Source organism: Orbicella franksi, chromosome 9 (assembly GCF_964199315.1).
Source record: "Orbicella franksi chromosome 9, jaOrbFran1.1, whole genome shotgun sequence".
NCBI lineage: Eukaryota > Metazoa > Cnidaria > Anthozoa > Scleractinia > Merulinidae > Orbicella > Orbicella franksi.
Genome location: NC_138153.1, coordinates 10,145,565 through 10,159,903, shown reverse-complemented (window position 1 = coordinate 10,159,903; position 14,339 = coordinate 10,145,565). Strand labels below are relative to the sequence as shown.

The following is a 14,339-nucleotide window of genomic DNA, read 5'->3' as shown; positions in this document are numbered from 1 at the left end:
TACGTAAAACCAAACTTTGCGAAGAAGTCCGTCAGGAGTGTGTGGACTCATGAAAGGACTATTGTTAATCTTGATGAGATCTGCAGATTTAATTACTGGCTTATGCTGGACGTTCTCTTTTCCCTCTCGTCTCAAGGCTTTTAATTTACTCTCAAAAATTTTGTTGCTACGGCTGAAAGCTGGATTACGCGTTAACTAAAGCAACCGGTTGTTGCTGTTGAAGTATCTTTCAACCGAGTTACGGAAGCCGAGAAGGGACAACTCGCTGTATCCTTCGCCTGTTTTGGTCCGAGCCTCTGCATAAAACCGGCGGAGACTTTCGTCTAGCTCTTCTTCACTCATTTCGATTAAGGTTCTGCTTATTCTTCGTTGAAAGCACCGATATAGAAATTAAACGCGTCCAATCCATCTTTACTCCAGTTGACCTTTGGTGGAGAATCTTCCTTCGCATAACATTTGATTGCACATGTAGAGTTTAATGGAACAGATTGATTACTGAACAAAAGATTCAGTTCAGGTAGAATAACTTAAAAAAAGAAGTGAATTTTCATACATTTAATTACTGATGAAAATTGTTTTTGTCCTTTTAGTTAGTGATACGAATCATGTGGTAGCAACGAGAGGAAATTTACCCCGAATAGTCTTTTTCCAGTAGTTGGCCACGTGACGTGCTTTTCAAGAACACACTGATTTAGTCATTGGCAATGCATAATGTTATTAGAAATGGAAAGAACATTTACAAATAAGCTTACAGGCAAATTTTGAGGTTGATATTCTTTAAGAGGGAATTTTTATAGACATTAGAAATTATATATGTATTATATATGTATTATATATTTTTATATATTATATTATATTATTATATTAATTATATATAATTATATATTGTATGGGAAGAAGTCGCTTTGCCCTCCAGTCACACTCCAGTGGTTTATAATTTTTACACGTTTTCAAGCTGCCATGAAATCTTACCTTTCGGTTTAAGAGCCTAGAATTTTCCATTATTCCAAATATTATTTCACCCCTTCTTCTATCTCCAATGTTTATATGCCAGCAGCTTCCTTTACGGAAAAGGTTTCTGGAGGGCAAAGCTTCCTCGCTTTCATGCAAAACCTTCTAATTCATGCAATTTTCAAAATCGTCAGTAACTCAACTCTCAACCTTACACGGCATTGGTTCGAAAGTTGGTCTTCTGGCTATTTTTAAAACGTGCTCTATCCAGTTCTTTTATCTGTTATTAAAGTTTAGAAATTGTCGGTCACGTGACTAACTTTTGCAACAAAAGGCTTATTAGAAAGTGTGTGTTTGCCAGTGTTTTAAAAAAAAATAAGACGTTTTGCTTGAGATAATACTTTCTTCACCGTGACAAAAAAATAGAATAACTTGATGTGCGTTTTTATTCCTGACAGTGAAACTTGCTGAGTTTTATTCAACACAACAGTGCTGTAAAAATAGCACTTCAACATGCCGGCACCTAAAAGTTCAAATTGCCTTCCTTGTTCTCAGTTTTCGGATCAGTTAAAGTTAACAAAATGTTAGTATTTGGATAAACCAAGAGAAGATGAAAGGTAAGTGGCGGATCCAGACCTTGGGCTAAGGGAAGTGGTGGTGGTGGTGGTGGTGGTGGTGGTGGTGGTGGTGGTGGTGGGGGTGGTGGAGGTGGTGGGGGTGGTGGGGGTGGTGGGGGTGGGGGTGGGGGGGATGGGTTTGTCTTGCTTGCCCTGCCTGATTTTTTTCCTTCTGTGATGGAGAGGGGAGCGGGGGAGGGCTTGTCCTTAAAGTAATCCCATCCAAGCTACTTTCAAGGTATTTGTAGACATGGTAATCACAAGATATGTATTTCTTTCATGTGTTTAATTAGGCTGCTTTATATTAGTTCTCATTGGGATAATTAGACCTTTATACACCAGCCCTTGTAAATATCACATGACTTGACGCCGCACTCCTTGTAAATATCACATGACTTGACGCCGACCAGTTTATTCGAGGTTGTTTTTTCCTTATTGTAAATAACGCTGTTTAAAATAGCGTGTGACATTTTTTATACTGCATTCTCTGGCTTGAAACGTATATTCAGCGTGTCTCAGATATCTTGTGAATAAACTCGATTATTGCTGGCGGCTCTCTCCTCTATTTGTCATATTGCTTGTCTCCTTTACTTATAATAGAAATATTTTCTATTGGGGTGAGCGAAGCGAAATAGAATAGAATTGCTATTTCCAGACCCCTCAGGGATTTCCGCCAACGAAAGTAATCTAAAAAATAACCCTCAAGGAGGGATCACTTTGGGAATAAGGTCTAATGGGGATTATTCTTGGGTAAACGCAACTGCAAACATAAATGATTAAATGGCTGGTGTCAACAGCATTGAGTAAGATAAATATATTCTTGAGACCATGTAACGCCGAGGAACAACGCTTGCCCAGTACTACGAAAAGACAAAACAAATTATTTACAAGAAAGACTCCTTTTTTTGAGTCCCGACATAAATGTGCTGAGGCAAAAAGGGAAAATATTTCTTCTATGGCCTTACCATCAATAGAAACATTTACGACGCCAGAGGCAACACCACCAGTATCTCGTGCCTCACACTTGTATAATCCCTCATCGTTATCTGATACTTCTGCCACGATCAAATCCGTGCCCTTCTCGTCTACTAATAGTGCTTCATCTTTATACCAGGACACCTGTGGTTTGGGTAAAACTGATATGATGACGCAGGTCAGATTGAGCGTGTCACCCTCTAGTAGAGTTTGGGCTGGCCCAAACAATTTGACTTGTGGGCGAACTGAAAACAAAGATAATAAGAAATGTCTTTCAAGCATGTTGGGATGGAACTTTCAATGTTTTCACTACTTCAAATTATTACCTTAAAGAGTTATCAAATATCTACCAGAAATATGCCATACTACATCGACGGAACCACAGATGGCTGTCAATCATAGTTCGTATCTAAGGACGTTTGTGGACGTCTTCTCATTGAAGTCTCTACCTGACGTCCAACTTATTACCAATAAACAAACAAACAAACAAACAAACAAACAAACAAACAACGCTCAATCGCCGAGAAAATATCAAAAATGTTTAGTTTAGCAATAACAAAATAAAAACTGCGATATCAGCATATTTGCTCCAATTACAAGGAACACTTTTCCCAAATCCTTTTTAAGAGTCCGCACAACCTTCAACAAAAGCAAAATCAACGCAAAATCGATATCAATCCGGGAGGTTTCCGACCTGCTCCTCGAGATTTGATTGTTTTTTTAAGTCGTGGATACGCAAAGCGTAGAAACGACTATCGCTCGGGCCAGAATATGGAAATTTGTTACTCACTCAGATGTAAGCAAATTGATGTGTCAACGACCAATATCGATTTTCCGACGTACCGAATTTACGAAGTAATGCCGCAACGTAATACATTCAATAATGCTTCGGCTTTTCTTCGATTGATATTCGTTGCAGTAGCTGTTTGAAAGACTAAAAGTTGAACTTTGTGCGTAGATATTGACTGCGAAGAGTCTTTGAACTTCCTAAGACATTGGCTCGCCAATCCTCTGAGCTCACAGAGAGTTTATAAGTTCCAGCTGGTTCGATAGCGAGCCTTGAATTTGTGAGTGAATCTTATGAGCGAAACTATGAGCGAACCTACTAGCACTCTCGGGCTAGCACTATATCAACAAAATTATGAATCAAACATAAACAAAACAATTGGAAACATAAGTAGGACAACCTATAAGTCCATAATATATCTAACCAAAACTTTCTTGTGGTCAACAATAAGAAAAGCAGTTAGAAAACTAGATATAGACAAAATTATCTATGGTAAAGCAAAAATCCGGAGGTCAAGGTCCCGGGGGGGGGGGGGGACTCCCATATAAAATGGACGGGGATGCTCGTCGGAAATTTTGAATTTAACCCCTAAAAGAGACCAATCTGGGCGTGGCCGAAGCTTATACAGACCCCTAAAAGAGACCAGTTTAGAATACAGACAAATAAAAAGTACAATGACTTTTAATGATGGCAAAGACCTTATCATCGAATACTTTTGCCTACAAGTAGTTTATAAAAGTGTTGTCATAAGTCTTCAGCGCATCATATTCGATCATTTGGTGGAACAGCAAACTTTAAAATGTAAAAATTGTTAAAAAGAACTGTAACTGCAGAATATCCTTGAACAATATATACACCATACATTGTATTCCATATATGAAGGGAAAAAGCTGTAGAAGAATCGTATAGCAAGCAAAGCATGTGGATATTTTTAGCAGTGATCAAATAACCGTTCTGTGTAAGCCGCCGAGTTTCGTATTACACTCTTGTAAAACAATAGACAAAGACATTTTGTTACAGTGTACTTTATTGTTTATACGAACCGAGTAAATATAAAGAATCAAAATTCTTTCTTTTTTGTTATTTCTTCGCGTGCAACCCTAAACGAGACCTTGACGGCTAAAAATAATAAAATTTTGCCCAGAACACCCTAAGCGAGACCAAAATCCGAAATTTACACCCCTAAGCGAGACGACGAGCATCCCCGTCCATTTCATATCGGAGTCCCCCCCCCCCCCCCCCCGGGGTCAAGGTACAGGTGTTAAGATGAATTTTATTAATTATCTTAGTTCTCGGAGTTGGAAAAACGTTAAAATTGTACAAACAAAATCCTAGATATATTGTGCTTCAAGGACAGAGTTATATTGACTTTTTTCATGACCTTCTTATCTTCAAAACCCGGTCAAGCATATAGCAGCCGATCGCAGGAGACCTTCTTTATTTTGTAAGCAATGTATCCATGACTCTTTCATAGTTTCCTTTAATGTCGTTTGCATGCTTAGACGGAACAACTGGAGTTAGCATGTCCTACCTATAAGAGTAACGTCGATGCTTTGACGTTTGGTGGTCATCTGCTTGGTTCCTTTACTCTGCTCTATGGTACAAATGTATTCTCCTTCGTCAATTTGCTGGACTTGAATGACATGTATATTCCCGTTAGATAGTTGCTTGAATCTGTTTTTATCCAGTGTTTTTCCATCTGTCCTTATCCACGTGAACCGAGGAGCTGGATTTCCCTCAGCACTACAGTTAAGGATGCCAGACTTGCCAACAAAAAGGGTTTGACGGGGATCCTTGTTGGTAAAACTTGCTGTTAAGAGAAATAAATACACCTAACATTAGTTCGTTTTGTTTTTTCGCTAAATGTCTAACGTTACATACATGCTTCAAGATCTATTTAATGCAAGGGATGTTATCTGGTCTAATGTTGTTTGTTATTCGTGAGCATTCAAGTCCAGAAATATTTTTTCTCGTTTGTTCACGATTTTCGTGGAACTCGCCAACAAAACACTTCAGAACCCTAAGGCTTACTTAACGGGGAAAACCAACTAACTCTTTTTCCAGGTTTAATTTCCATATTATAGTTATTTGATGCAAAATAAGTTAGTAAAGATATGCTGATATGTAAAGACATGAATAATCATCACAGTTACATACACCACTTAAAGAGCTGTGAAAATAAAGCCTGAAAGTTTGCGCTGCGCTGATTTTTCATATCTTTACTTCTTCCTCCGCGGTTCAAATATATTATCTTTCATATAATCAATCATAATAATCGTCATCATCATCATCATCATCATCATCATCATCTTCATAATCATAATCATAATTCATAGTCATAATCATAGTAGTGGAGAATCCCCACTGCTAATAGGGGATACCTTACTAGAACTTTGTAAAAATAATATGCAGAAATGTCCTATGAGAAAAATTAAATTTATGAGTTACAAAGATGGCAGCTACTACATCCATCTAGGATGTTGCCTAGATCTAGCCTCCGTACGTGGGTCTTAAACTGCTTGAGATTTATCGTCGATCTTTCTTTATTTGTTAGTTTGCTCCATAGTCTTGGGCCTATAGATATCGAATTGAATGTTTTCCATACGTAACAGTGTTAAATCTAGGTAAATGAAAATCTCTCTGCTGTAAACTACAAGTGTGGCTATTAGTATGAAATATGTTACAAATAGTCCACGGTCACAAATTGTTTAACCTTATACATTAAAATACATATGTCTTGTAGTCTCCTATTATGCAATGTTGGTAGATTGGCTTTCTCTAACAGCGGCTGCCGGGAGCGGCTGGCAGTTAGACAACTTATCTCTAAAAACAGCACGCAGTCCTCGCTCCTGTACTCTCTCTAATCTTCGAGTGTCCGAGGCTCTTTACATATCAGATGATATCTCGATCGCTTTTATTCTGACAATAATGGCATTTCCTTAGAGTCCTTTGTTTATGGTGCTACATGAGAAAAAACCTATCTGATGTCAAAAAGCGTGACAAAAAAGTGTTACAGACCGTCGGGCTGCCCTAAATTATTAAAATTTAGAGGGGATCCTGGACTTTTTCATATTAAAACAATTTATTTTACCTACCGTCAACATAAATGGTGTAGTACTGAGTGTATTTTAATCCTTTGCATTGATATGTTCCACCGTCAGATAGCTGAACGCTTTCTATGATAAATGTACCATTTCTAAACGCCTTGATCCTTCCTCCAGCTGAAGATTTGAGTTCCTGGCCTTTGCTGTCATACCACCGGACCAAATTCTCATTTTGTAACGTACAGCGAAAGTTTTCTTTGTTACCAATATCCACAATTGTTCTTTCGTTGGGTAAAACTTCTCTGTCTCCCACTTTAACAGAAAAGATTTGACTCAGACCCGAGGAACTCTCAGTTGACGAAGGTTTTAAGTTTTAATCCTTTTTAAAATATCAATTACTGAGAAAATTCAAGGGCGTTAAACTCCCGTTAAAATTGGTAAATGCTAGCTGGACTAGAAAAATTAATTCAAATTTTAAATATAAATTAAATTAAACTCATGCACTTCAATGATGAACAGTATTTAGACTTCTATTTGAGAACTTAAAATAGGAATTATCTTTAAAATGAAAATCGATGGGACGTTTTTCTAGACACCTTCTTGGGACTTTTGCCATAAGTGGGCTGGATGGTATCTTTGAGGAAGTTTCCACGAATTCAAAAAGCTTCATGCCTAGTAATTTTGTTCTTGAGATTACTAAATTAAGGGTTAAACTTTTCAGATATGCTAAAATTTTGTAATAAAATATGTGGGCTTTAAAAATAATGGGTCTTCTTCGATTACTCCCGATTTCTTTATAAGAAGACTACATTCCGATTACCAGTACCGAGAGCAGAAGAATTCTTGCGAGCCAATATCTCCACCTACAAAAGCTTAATCACAGGGCTTTACATCAATAACTTTAATTTTGTTTTGCTTGACATTATTTCTTACCCTGTGAGGGAGTTGTTGAAAAGTGCTCAAAATGTGGCTGAAAATTAACCTCACGGGACCCTTATGGGGCTGAACTTGAGTGGAAAACAATTAAAGAAGCTGAACGTTTAGCATATTACGTAAGTCTACATAAGAAATTTGTGTTGATTTTTGGAAAATCGACTAAGATCCGATTTCCAGGTACGTCCGGTCTGTGTCGAATGTATTTAGCACTGTTGTGCTAATTGGGGACACTGTAAATAAATAACCAAATATTGCAAATAGGACATAAACTATTAAGAATCCCAACTGATGGGAGGCTGGTTGGCTATTTACACAACGCGATCGAGGAGTTGAACTCGGGACTACCGAGAACAAATCCAGATAGCAGTAGGGTGGAGGATTTGAACCAGGGACCTCCAGATTTCAAATCCAGCGCCCTAAACCACTCGGCCACGCTGCCTCCAAAAGTTCATCAATGTCATCTTCATCAGCAGCGTTATCTCCACCGTTCGCCGTTCTTGTTACCCTTAACAAATAGGCCATTTTACAGTTATGTGCTTAGTTACCTGGCTTATGACTGCAAGCGAGGCTGGAGATAACTTTGCTTTGTTACAGACTTCTCTTTTTTTCTCATGTAAATACCAACTAGTTAGCATAAGAACAACTTGATTTACACAACAAAAACAGTTAGGTCAAAACAAGGTCACCTCCAGCCTCGCTGCCATTCAAAGGCCAGGTCACTGAGCAGACAACTGTAAAATGGTCTATTTGAGATTTGTTGTGTTCTTTTCATTGAGATTTGCTGTGACTCGTGTCGTCTTTAGCCTCGTTTCTCTAGGCAATCAGGAAAATCATCTGTGTGGTTAAATGTTACCTATATTCACACACATTAGATTAATACTTACACGGTTCACACAATGCCTGAGCACCTATGTCACCTTGGCAGTCTACTTCTCCATCAGTACGCACACAGAATGCAAGTTCAGATTCCTGTCCAGTGCAGCTCACCTCAGACATTAGAAATGGAAGTTTGCTATTCTCAACAGCTGACCCAGTGAATTCAGCTAGGGCTTCTTTAAAGCCAAGTTGACGGCAAATGACTTGTGCATCCTTAATATCAAATTTATTACTGCAGATCTTTCCCCACCTCCCGCGGTAAAATACTTCTACTCTTCCACTGTAGTTTAAGCTGGCACCATTTAAACGCACTGGAACTTATGAAATCACAAAGCATATTTTATTAAACTTTACAAAAGAAAGCCCAAAGCATGTTCTAACTATTCCATAACAGAGTCCGTATGTGCGTGGTATAATTTCTGTAAAAGCTTAATGCAGTTTGAGCTTTTATCTATTCGTGCGTCCTTGTCAGTCTACAGACTGCTTTTTATTGTGATTATTTTTGTTGTGATTATTTTTGTTGTTCTAATGCAGGGAAGATTCAGTTACGTTTCCCTCTATGAGAAAGAGAAACTTTTATGCAACCGTCGTTAACATCGTTATGGTTGTCTGGTAAGGTCCTTTTGTTTCGTGCGTCATATGCGAGATATCGAATACATTCGTCTATTACCTACAACATACTTTAATAGGGATCGGCTTAATACCAAAGAGAAGTAAAAGGATGGGGGTTACTGAAGAAACATCGACTACACATCTTGTAGTATTGATATCATAATACCTTTGCATAATTGTAATTCGCCGTTGCTCTTGTTCAGGCAATTAGTTAATGATGTACAATTATGGCCGATAGTCACATTCAAGGCGTTGCTGTCATTGTACCATGCGTCAATATCAAAAACATCGTTTTCGGTGTTACCCATTGCCTTGCAGGTCAAAATTCTTTCGTCTTTGTCCCAACTTGATGTGCAAAGTTTATTCCAAGTGTTATTGTTATAGATTTCCATAGTGCCAAGGGATGGTATCTGTCCTGTTTGAAAGCGCAGTGGAAAATCTGATGGGAAAAAAAAAAAATTAATTATTCTTGTTAATATCTCACTTTGTTCTAGTATTTATTGCATATTTTTATTTTATTTCTCACTGTACAACTGACGATGGATGATGTCTCATCCGAAAGATGTATTGTCTTCATTAAATAATGAACTTAAAAAACATCGTGTGGTTCATCAAAGTCATATCTTACTTCGTGCTGTTACGAAGCCTTAATAATACAGTTATATGATTAGTCAAACAGATATTACAGTGTTTTTATTTTGAAAGCGCAATGTGTAAATCCAAACTCATTTGATGTAAAAGGTCCTCTATACGAAGATTATATCGAGGCTGTGGCGTTAATAAAAATAAAAATAATAATAACAATAATTTTTTTTAACAATAATAATAATGTTTATTAGTGGCTTATAAAAAATTACAACTGTAAAAATTCTTAGGACAATATATATGTCAGGAAAATACTAACTTACAAACGAATAATAATAATAATAATAATAATAATAATAATAATAATAGTAATAATAATAATAATAATAATGATAATAATAATAAGAGACCGTCCTCCTCGGAACTGCTCACATAAAGGACTCTATCCATCAAGTAATCCAGCAGACTTATGACTGCCCTAGGCTCACAGATTGAACTCGGCACCATAAGTTAAAATCGGCAAGACTTTAAGGACTTAAAATAATAATAATAATAATAATAATAATAATAATAATACAACTTTTGCGGATTCTCAAATGATTTCCTTGGATTTAATTTCTGACTCTACGTAACTAACATTTTACATCCAATGGTCACTTGACTCTGACACATCGTAAAGCTAGAGTAAAACTTAGCTGGAATGATTGCAAACATAATAAGCGAAAAAAAAAATCGCTTAAACAAATAGCTAGTGGTTAGTATTGTGTTTTCACTTTGAAGTCAGATATCAACGGGGAAAGGGGAGGGGGTATTAGAGCATGAAATTAACAAATTGACGTCAGTTTTTTATGCGTCTGTCCTCTTATTGATGATAAATTGTGTCATAACATGGAACCACGAGCCCCAGGCGAGTGGTTCCGCAGTAAACTTTGACAATGTTATGACGAAATTTATCATCAATAAGAGGACAGACGCACAAAAAACTGACGTCAATTTGTTTGTTTACAATAACAAGACCCCAAAATGGTCAAATGCCGGGAATAAATGAGGGGAAAAGACGCCGTAAACTTGCCGCAAACAAAGATAAGTGAATTTTATTCAAAATGACGCGAACATCGTCAATAGCTTTTCTCGCTTTTTGATTGGCTACTTAAAAAAGTCCATAAAATCTCATTGGTTAAAAAGTTGACAGTTTGACAGCTGAGAGTTGAACTTGAAAGCTTACATAAATTAAAATTTTATCCGTCCGTGCGCTTATTGATAATAAAAAATAGCCAATCAGCGCGCGAGAAATTAGGCAGTTATTGTAAAATAAACAATTTACGATATGTATTCTCCATCTACGTTTAAGGGTTAAACCGTGCAATTACTGTTCGAGAAGAGTTAATCCAGACATAGGGATGTGAAATTGCTACAAAAATAGGCATCAAAATGAGGGAAGAAAGAACGTACCGAACTGTACACACGGACGATACAGTCAAAAAGCCTACACTACGGTACGCATGTAGTGGAAGTCATTATTTATAGAAATAGATAACATGAACCATGTTTCTATCGAGTTTTGGTATAAATCTATTAGCGTTCTATCACGAATGCCGTCCTCTGATTGGCTACGCTACTCACGTTCTATTCTGTGATAGATAGTGAGTAGCGTAGCAGTGTACGCTGGGGGCCGCTTCTTTGTGTTTTTGAAGTGTCTGTGAAGAGGACTTAGATGAAAGTTTTGAGCGACCAGTAGATTTATACTAAAACATTTAGATTATTCGCTCTCGATTTCTATGCGTGATAGTTGACGAGGGCGCAGCCCGAGTCAACTATCTCGCGATAGAAATCTCGAGCTCACAATGTAATTGTTTAATAGAAACAAGAGTGATAGTTTTGGAGAACGAGAAATGCTGTAGGAACACGAGCCGCGGGCGAGTGTTTCCACAGCTTTGTCAACTATCACGCATAGAAATCGAGAGCGAATAATCTAATTGTTTTAGTATAAATCTACCAGTCGTTCAAAACTTTAACTAAATCATCTTCACGGACACTTCACGCCAAATTCAAATTCACGAATTTGATTGGCTCAAATCGATATTGAAAGCGGTCTGATTTTCCCATCTAGGCCGGCATCTAGATCGGTAACGTTTTGCAGTGAAAAAGTTGCAAATTAAAATGCAAAATCATTGGCTATTTTCATCTAACAATATTTATTCATAGAAGTGCCAAAAAGCCTGAAGAGAAAAAAAAAACAACAACAACAACAACAAAACAAAAGTAAAGATGACGAGCAAACTTTCGCAGAATTAAATTCAGCTCATCGCCGTTAGCAAGCAAAATGTCAGTTAGTACAAACCAGTCACATTAAACGAATTAAACTGTTCTTGTTTGCCATATAATAAGCATCTTATCAATCGAGCTTAGTCGGTCTGTATGGGAGAATCTTGACCTCGGTCGTGTGTTCAGACCTCACTGCGTTCGGTCTGTACTCACGGCCTCGGTCAAGATTCTCCCATACAGACCGACTAAGCTCGGTTAGTAAGAGCTAAATCACGAACCACCACGTTACATCCACAATACAATCAGTTAATAATCTGCCGCCGTAGGAAAAAAGATGGCGGCTGTACATTTTACCGCAATACCATGCGAACCTTACACAGCCCATAAAAAAACCAGGAAAGCCATATTTTTGCGATATTTGTCTCTGTGCTAACGACATTGTTTATGCTAGGTTTGAAGATTTTAGAACTTTTCTGTACGTTTTTATGAGCATTGTTAAAGTATGCGTGGGCTAAGAATTATGGGTAAATGTACCAGTCGCCATCTTTTTTCTTACGGAGAATTGTGTCCACGTACCTCCTTGACAGCTTGACTTATCGCTACACTCTCTTACAACCGCGCTGGGTCCAACACATTGTTTTCTATCAGTCGATGGCCCTGGATTTAGGCATTCTCGTGTCCTAGTTTGTATTCCACTGATATTCTTCGTGCATGGACTCCATTTGCTCCAGTTGCTCCAGCCACCCTTAACTTATAAACGAAAGATGTTGTAATCAACGACCTTTTCCAATGTCAAGTTAGTCATTAAATTTATAGAAGATCCAGTAACTGATTTTATATTTTCTTCCTTTACCTTTCCTATTCTGAATTTTTTCTCTTCGCAACTCAACATCGCTAATCTTTGATAAGATTGCCTTCGTCTAACGGTCACCTATACCTATGCAGGATAGAAAAATTCGATTTTCTCAAACTTTGTCAGGAAGAAGGTTTTTACTACCTTATTTCAAAACTGTAACTTTGAGGTTGCTTGGATTTTTATCTTCTTGTCGAGACCACCTTATGTATTTTGCCACGAAAAAAGCAAAATCGACCCTAAAATTACACTTTTTACGCACGCCATCAGGCCAAAATAATTCACGTGGCTGGAAAAGCTAACCCATGTTACAAAAATATCATCTTTTAGCAGTTATTTAGCGTTGTCAGATCTGCATGTAATTTAAACTGGAATTTTTAGCAAATTTTCAAAATTATACGTTTCGACGATGTTGTTTGCTGTCATAATGTAAGTCAATTTGGCGGGCCATAAATTTATTGGCTCATAGATTTACCTGTCAAAACTATTTTTCTGGTTAAAAGTGACCCTTAATCTAGGTTTTTATCCCAAGTTTAGATAAAACCAAAAAACAAGAAAAATTGAGAGCGTCTCGAAGACTACATTTTGACCTTTGACGCCGCGATCATTCTCCCCAAAATTGATCCAGAAAACGTTACTGGTGGGTCTAACCTCCTGCAAAATGGTCTTTAAGTCTCAAAGATCTGTTATTGTAATTGAAATAGGAATCACGCTGCAAACGAGCATTTTAAACAGATGTTTATTTTGAATAAGAAATCATTCTTCTTATTTCGCAGAGTTGCAGCACATGGTCGTCGTAATGACTACTCGCAAGCAATTAGTCTTGTACATGCGCGCATTTTGGTTAATCACTCAACCGACCCTAATTTAGCCTATCTTGATTAAAAAAAGGCTGAAATGGGGCGCTTTCCATTGAACCAAAAGTTCCGGAAATTTGGAAACGGAGACAAATGATACGGAAATTTCCTGGGAAAGTTTCCAGAAAATCCGGAAATTTTTGAATTTCGGAAAAGTGAACCATTTAACTGAAAATTTTGGAAATCCTTGAAGGAAAATCAAATACAACGGTAATTTACGGTAAAAAATGTCCGAAAATTTCGGTTTGGCTCACAAGCTGGGTGCTTTCCATTCGACCAAAAATTCCGGTGTTAATTTCGAGATGGCCGATTTAGAGCCGGACCTTGGTGATCCGCAAATATGGCAGATCGAATAATTTCTTTTGATTTAAGTTCCGAGCCTACCATCACAGTTTCTCGATTCCATATCTCCTGCAGCTGATGTAAATAACTATTCTTCCTTTTTTAAATTTATCAAACTAAATCCGCAAATGCCAAATTTGAACGACCAACGGCCAAGAAATTCGAAGATATAATTACAATACGCAATAATCACGTCGAGCGGCCCCTACCATATGCCATCCACGTCATTTGGAACCCTTCAAACTCGTTGTCATTGTCTGTCTGGAAGTAGATCCTCATTGGTCCGCTGGTGGCTATATCAGGAGGGAGTACATCACCACACACCTTGACTAATTCCGGTGCATCTGAAGTTTTTCCCGCCTGTACCGTCAGCCAGTCCCACGAACAGTCATCTTTCTTTTCCAAATTAAACTTATGGAAAGTCAGAGTAATGTCATATCCTGGGCCCAGATCAATGATCCACTCACACATCACACTGTTTGGATATTTGTCAGGATGATTTGGAGACATAATGGTTCCTGACACTGTCGAAAACGTCCTTTTGCAAATACCTGGATAATCAAATATATGTACAATATAGGAGAGGATTTAATTAACTATATTGTACGTTATTGATTGATCGTTCAAAGGCCCTTTTCT

The 14,339-nt window shown here is 37.6% G+C and overlaps 2 protein-coding genes across 2 annotated transcripts in view; one reads left to right on the top strand and one right to left on the bottom strand.

Annotated features, from left to right (window-relative positions):
* The window catches only part of LOC145498382 (uncharacterized), a 397,197-nt gene that overhangs the window by 88,791 nt on the left and 294,067 nt on the right, over window positions 1–14,339 (top strand). The window lies entirely within an intron of this gene.
* On the bottom strand, window positions 360–14,210 carry LOC145498454 (uncharacterized). Its single transcript, XM_081478386.1, has 9 exons — window positions 13,910–14,210; window positions 12,225–12,401; window positions 8,937–9,237; window positions 8,736–8,743; window positions 8,195–8,503; window positions 6,426–6,686; window positions 4,862–5,140; window positions 2,534–2,788; window positions 360–526 (listed from the first exon to the last, which is right to left on the bottom strand). Exons 1-9 carry the CDS (start codon window positions 14,208–14,210, stop codon window positions 360–362), a joined length of 2,058 nt encoding a protein of 685 aa, XP_081334512.1.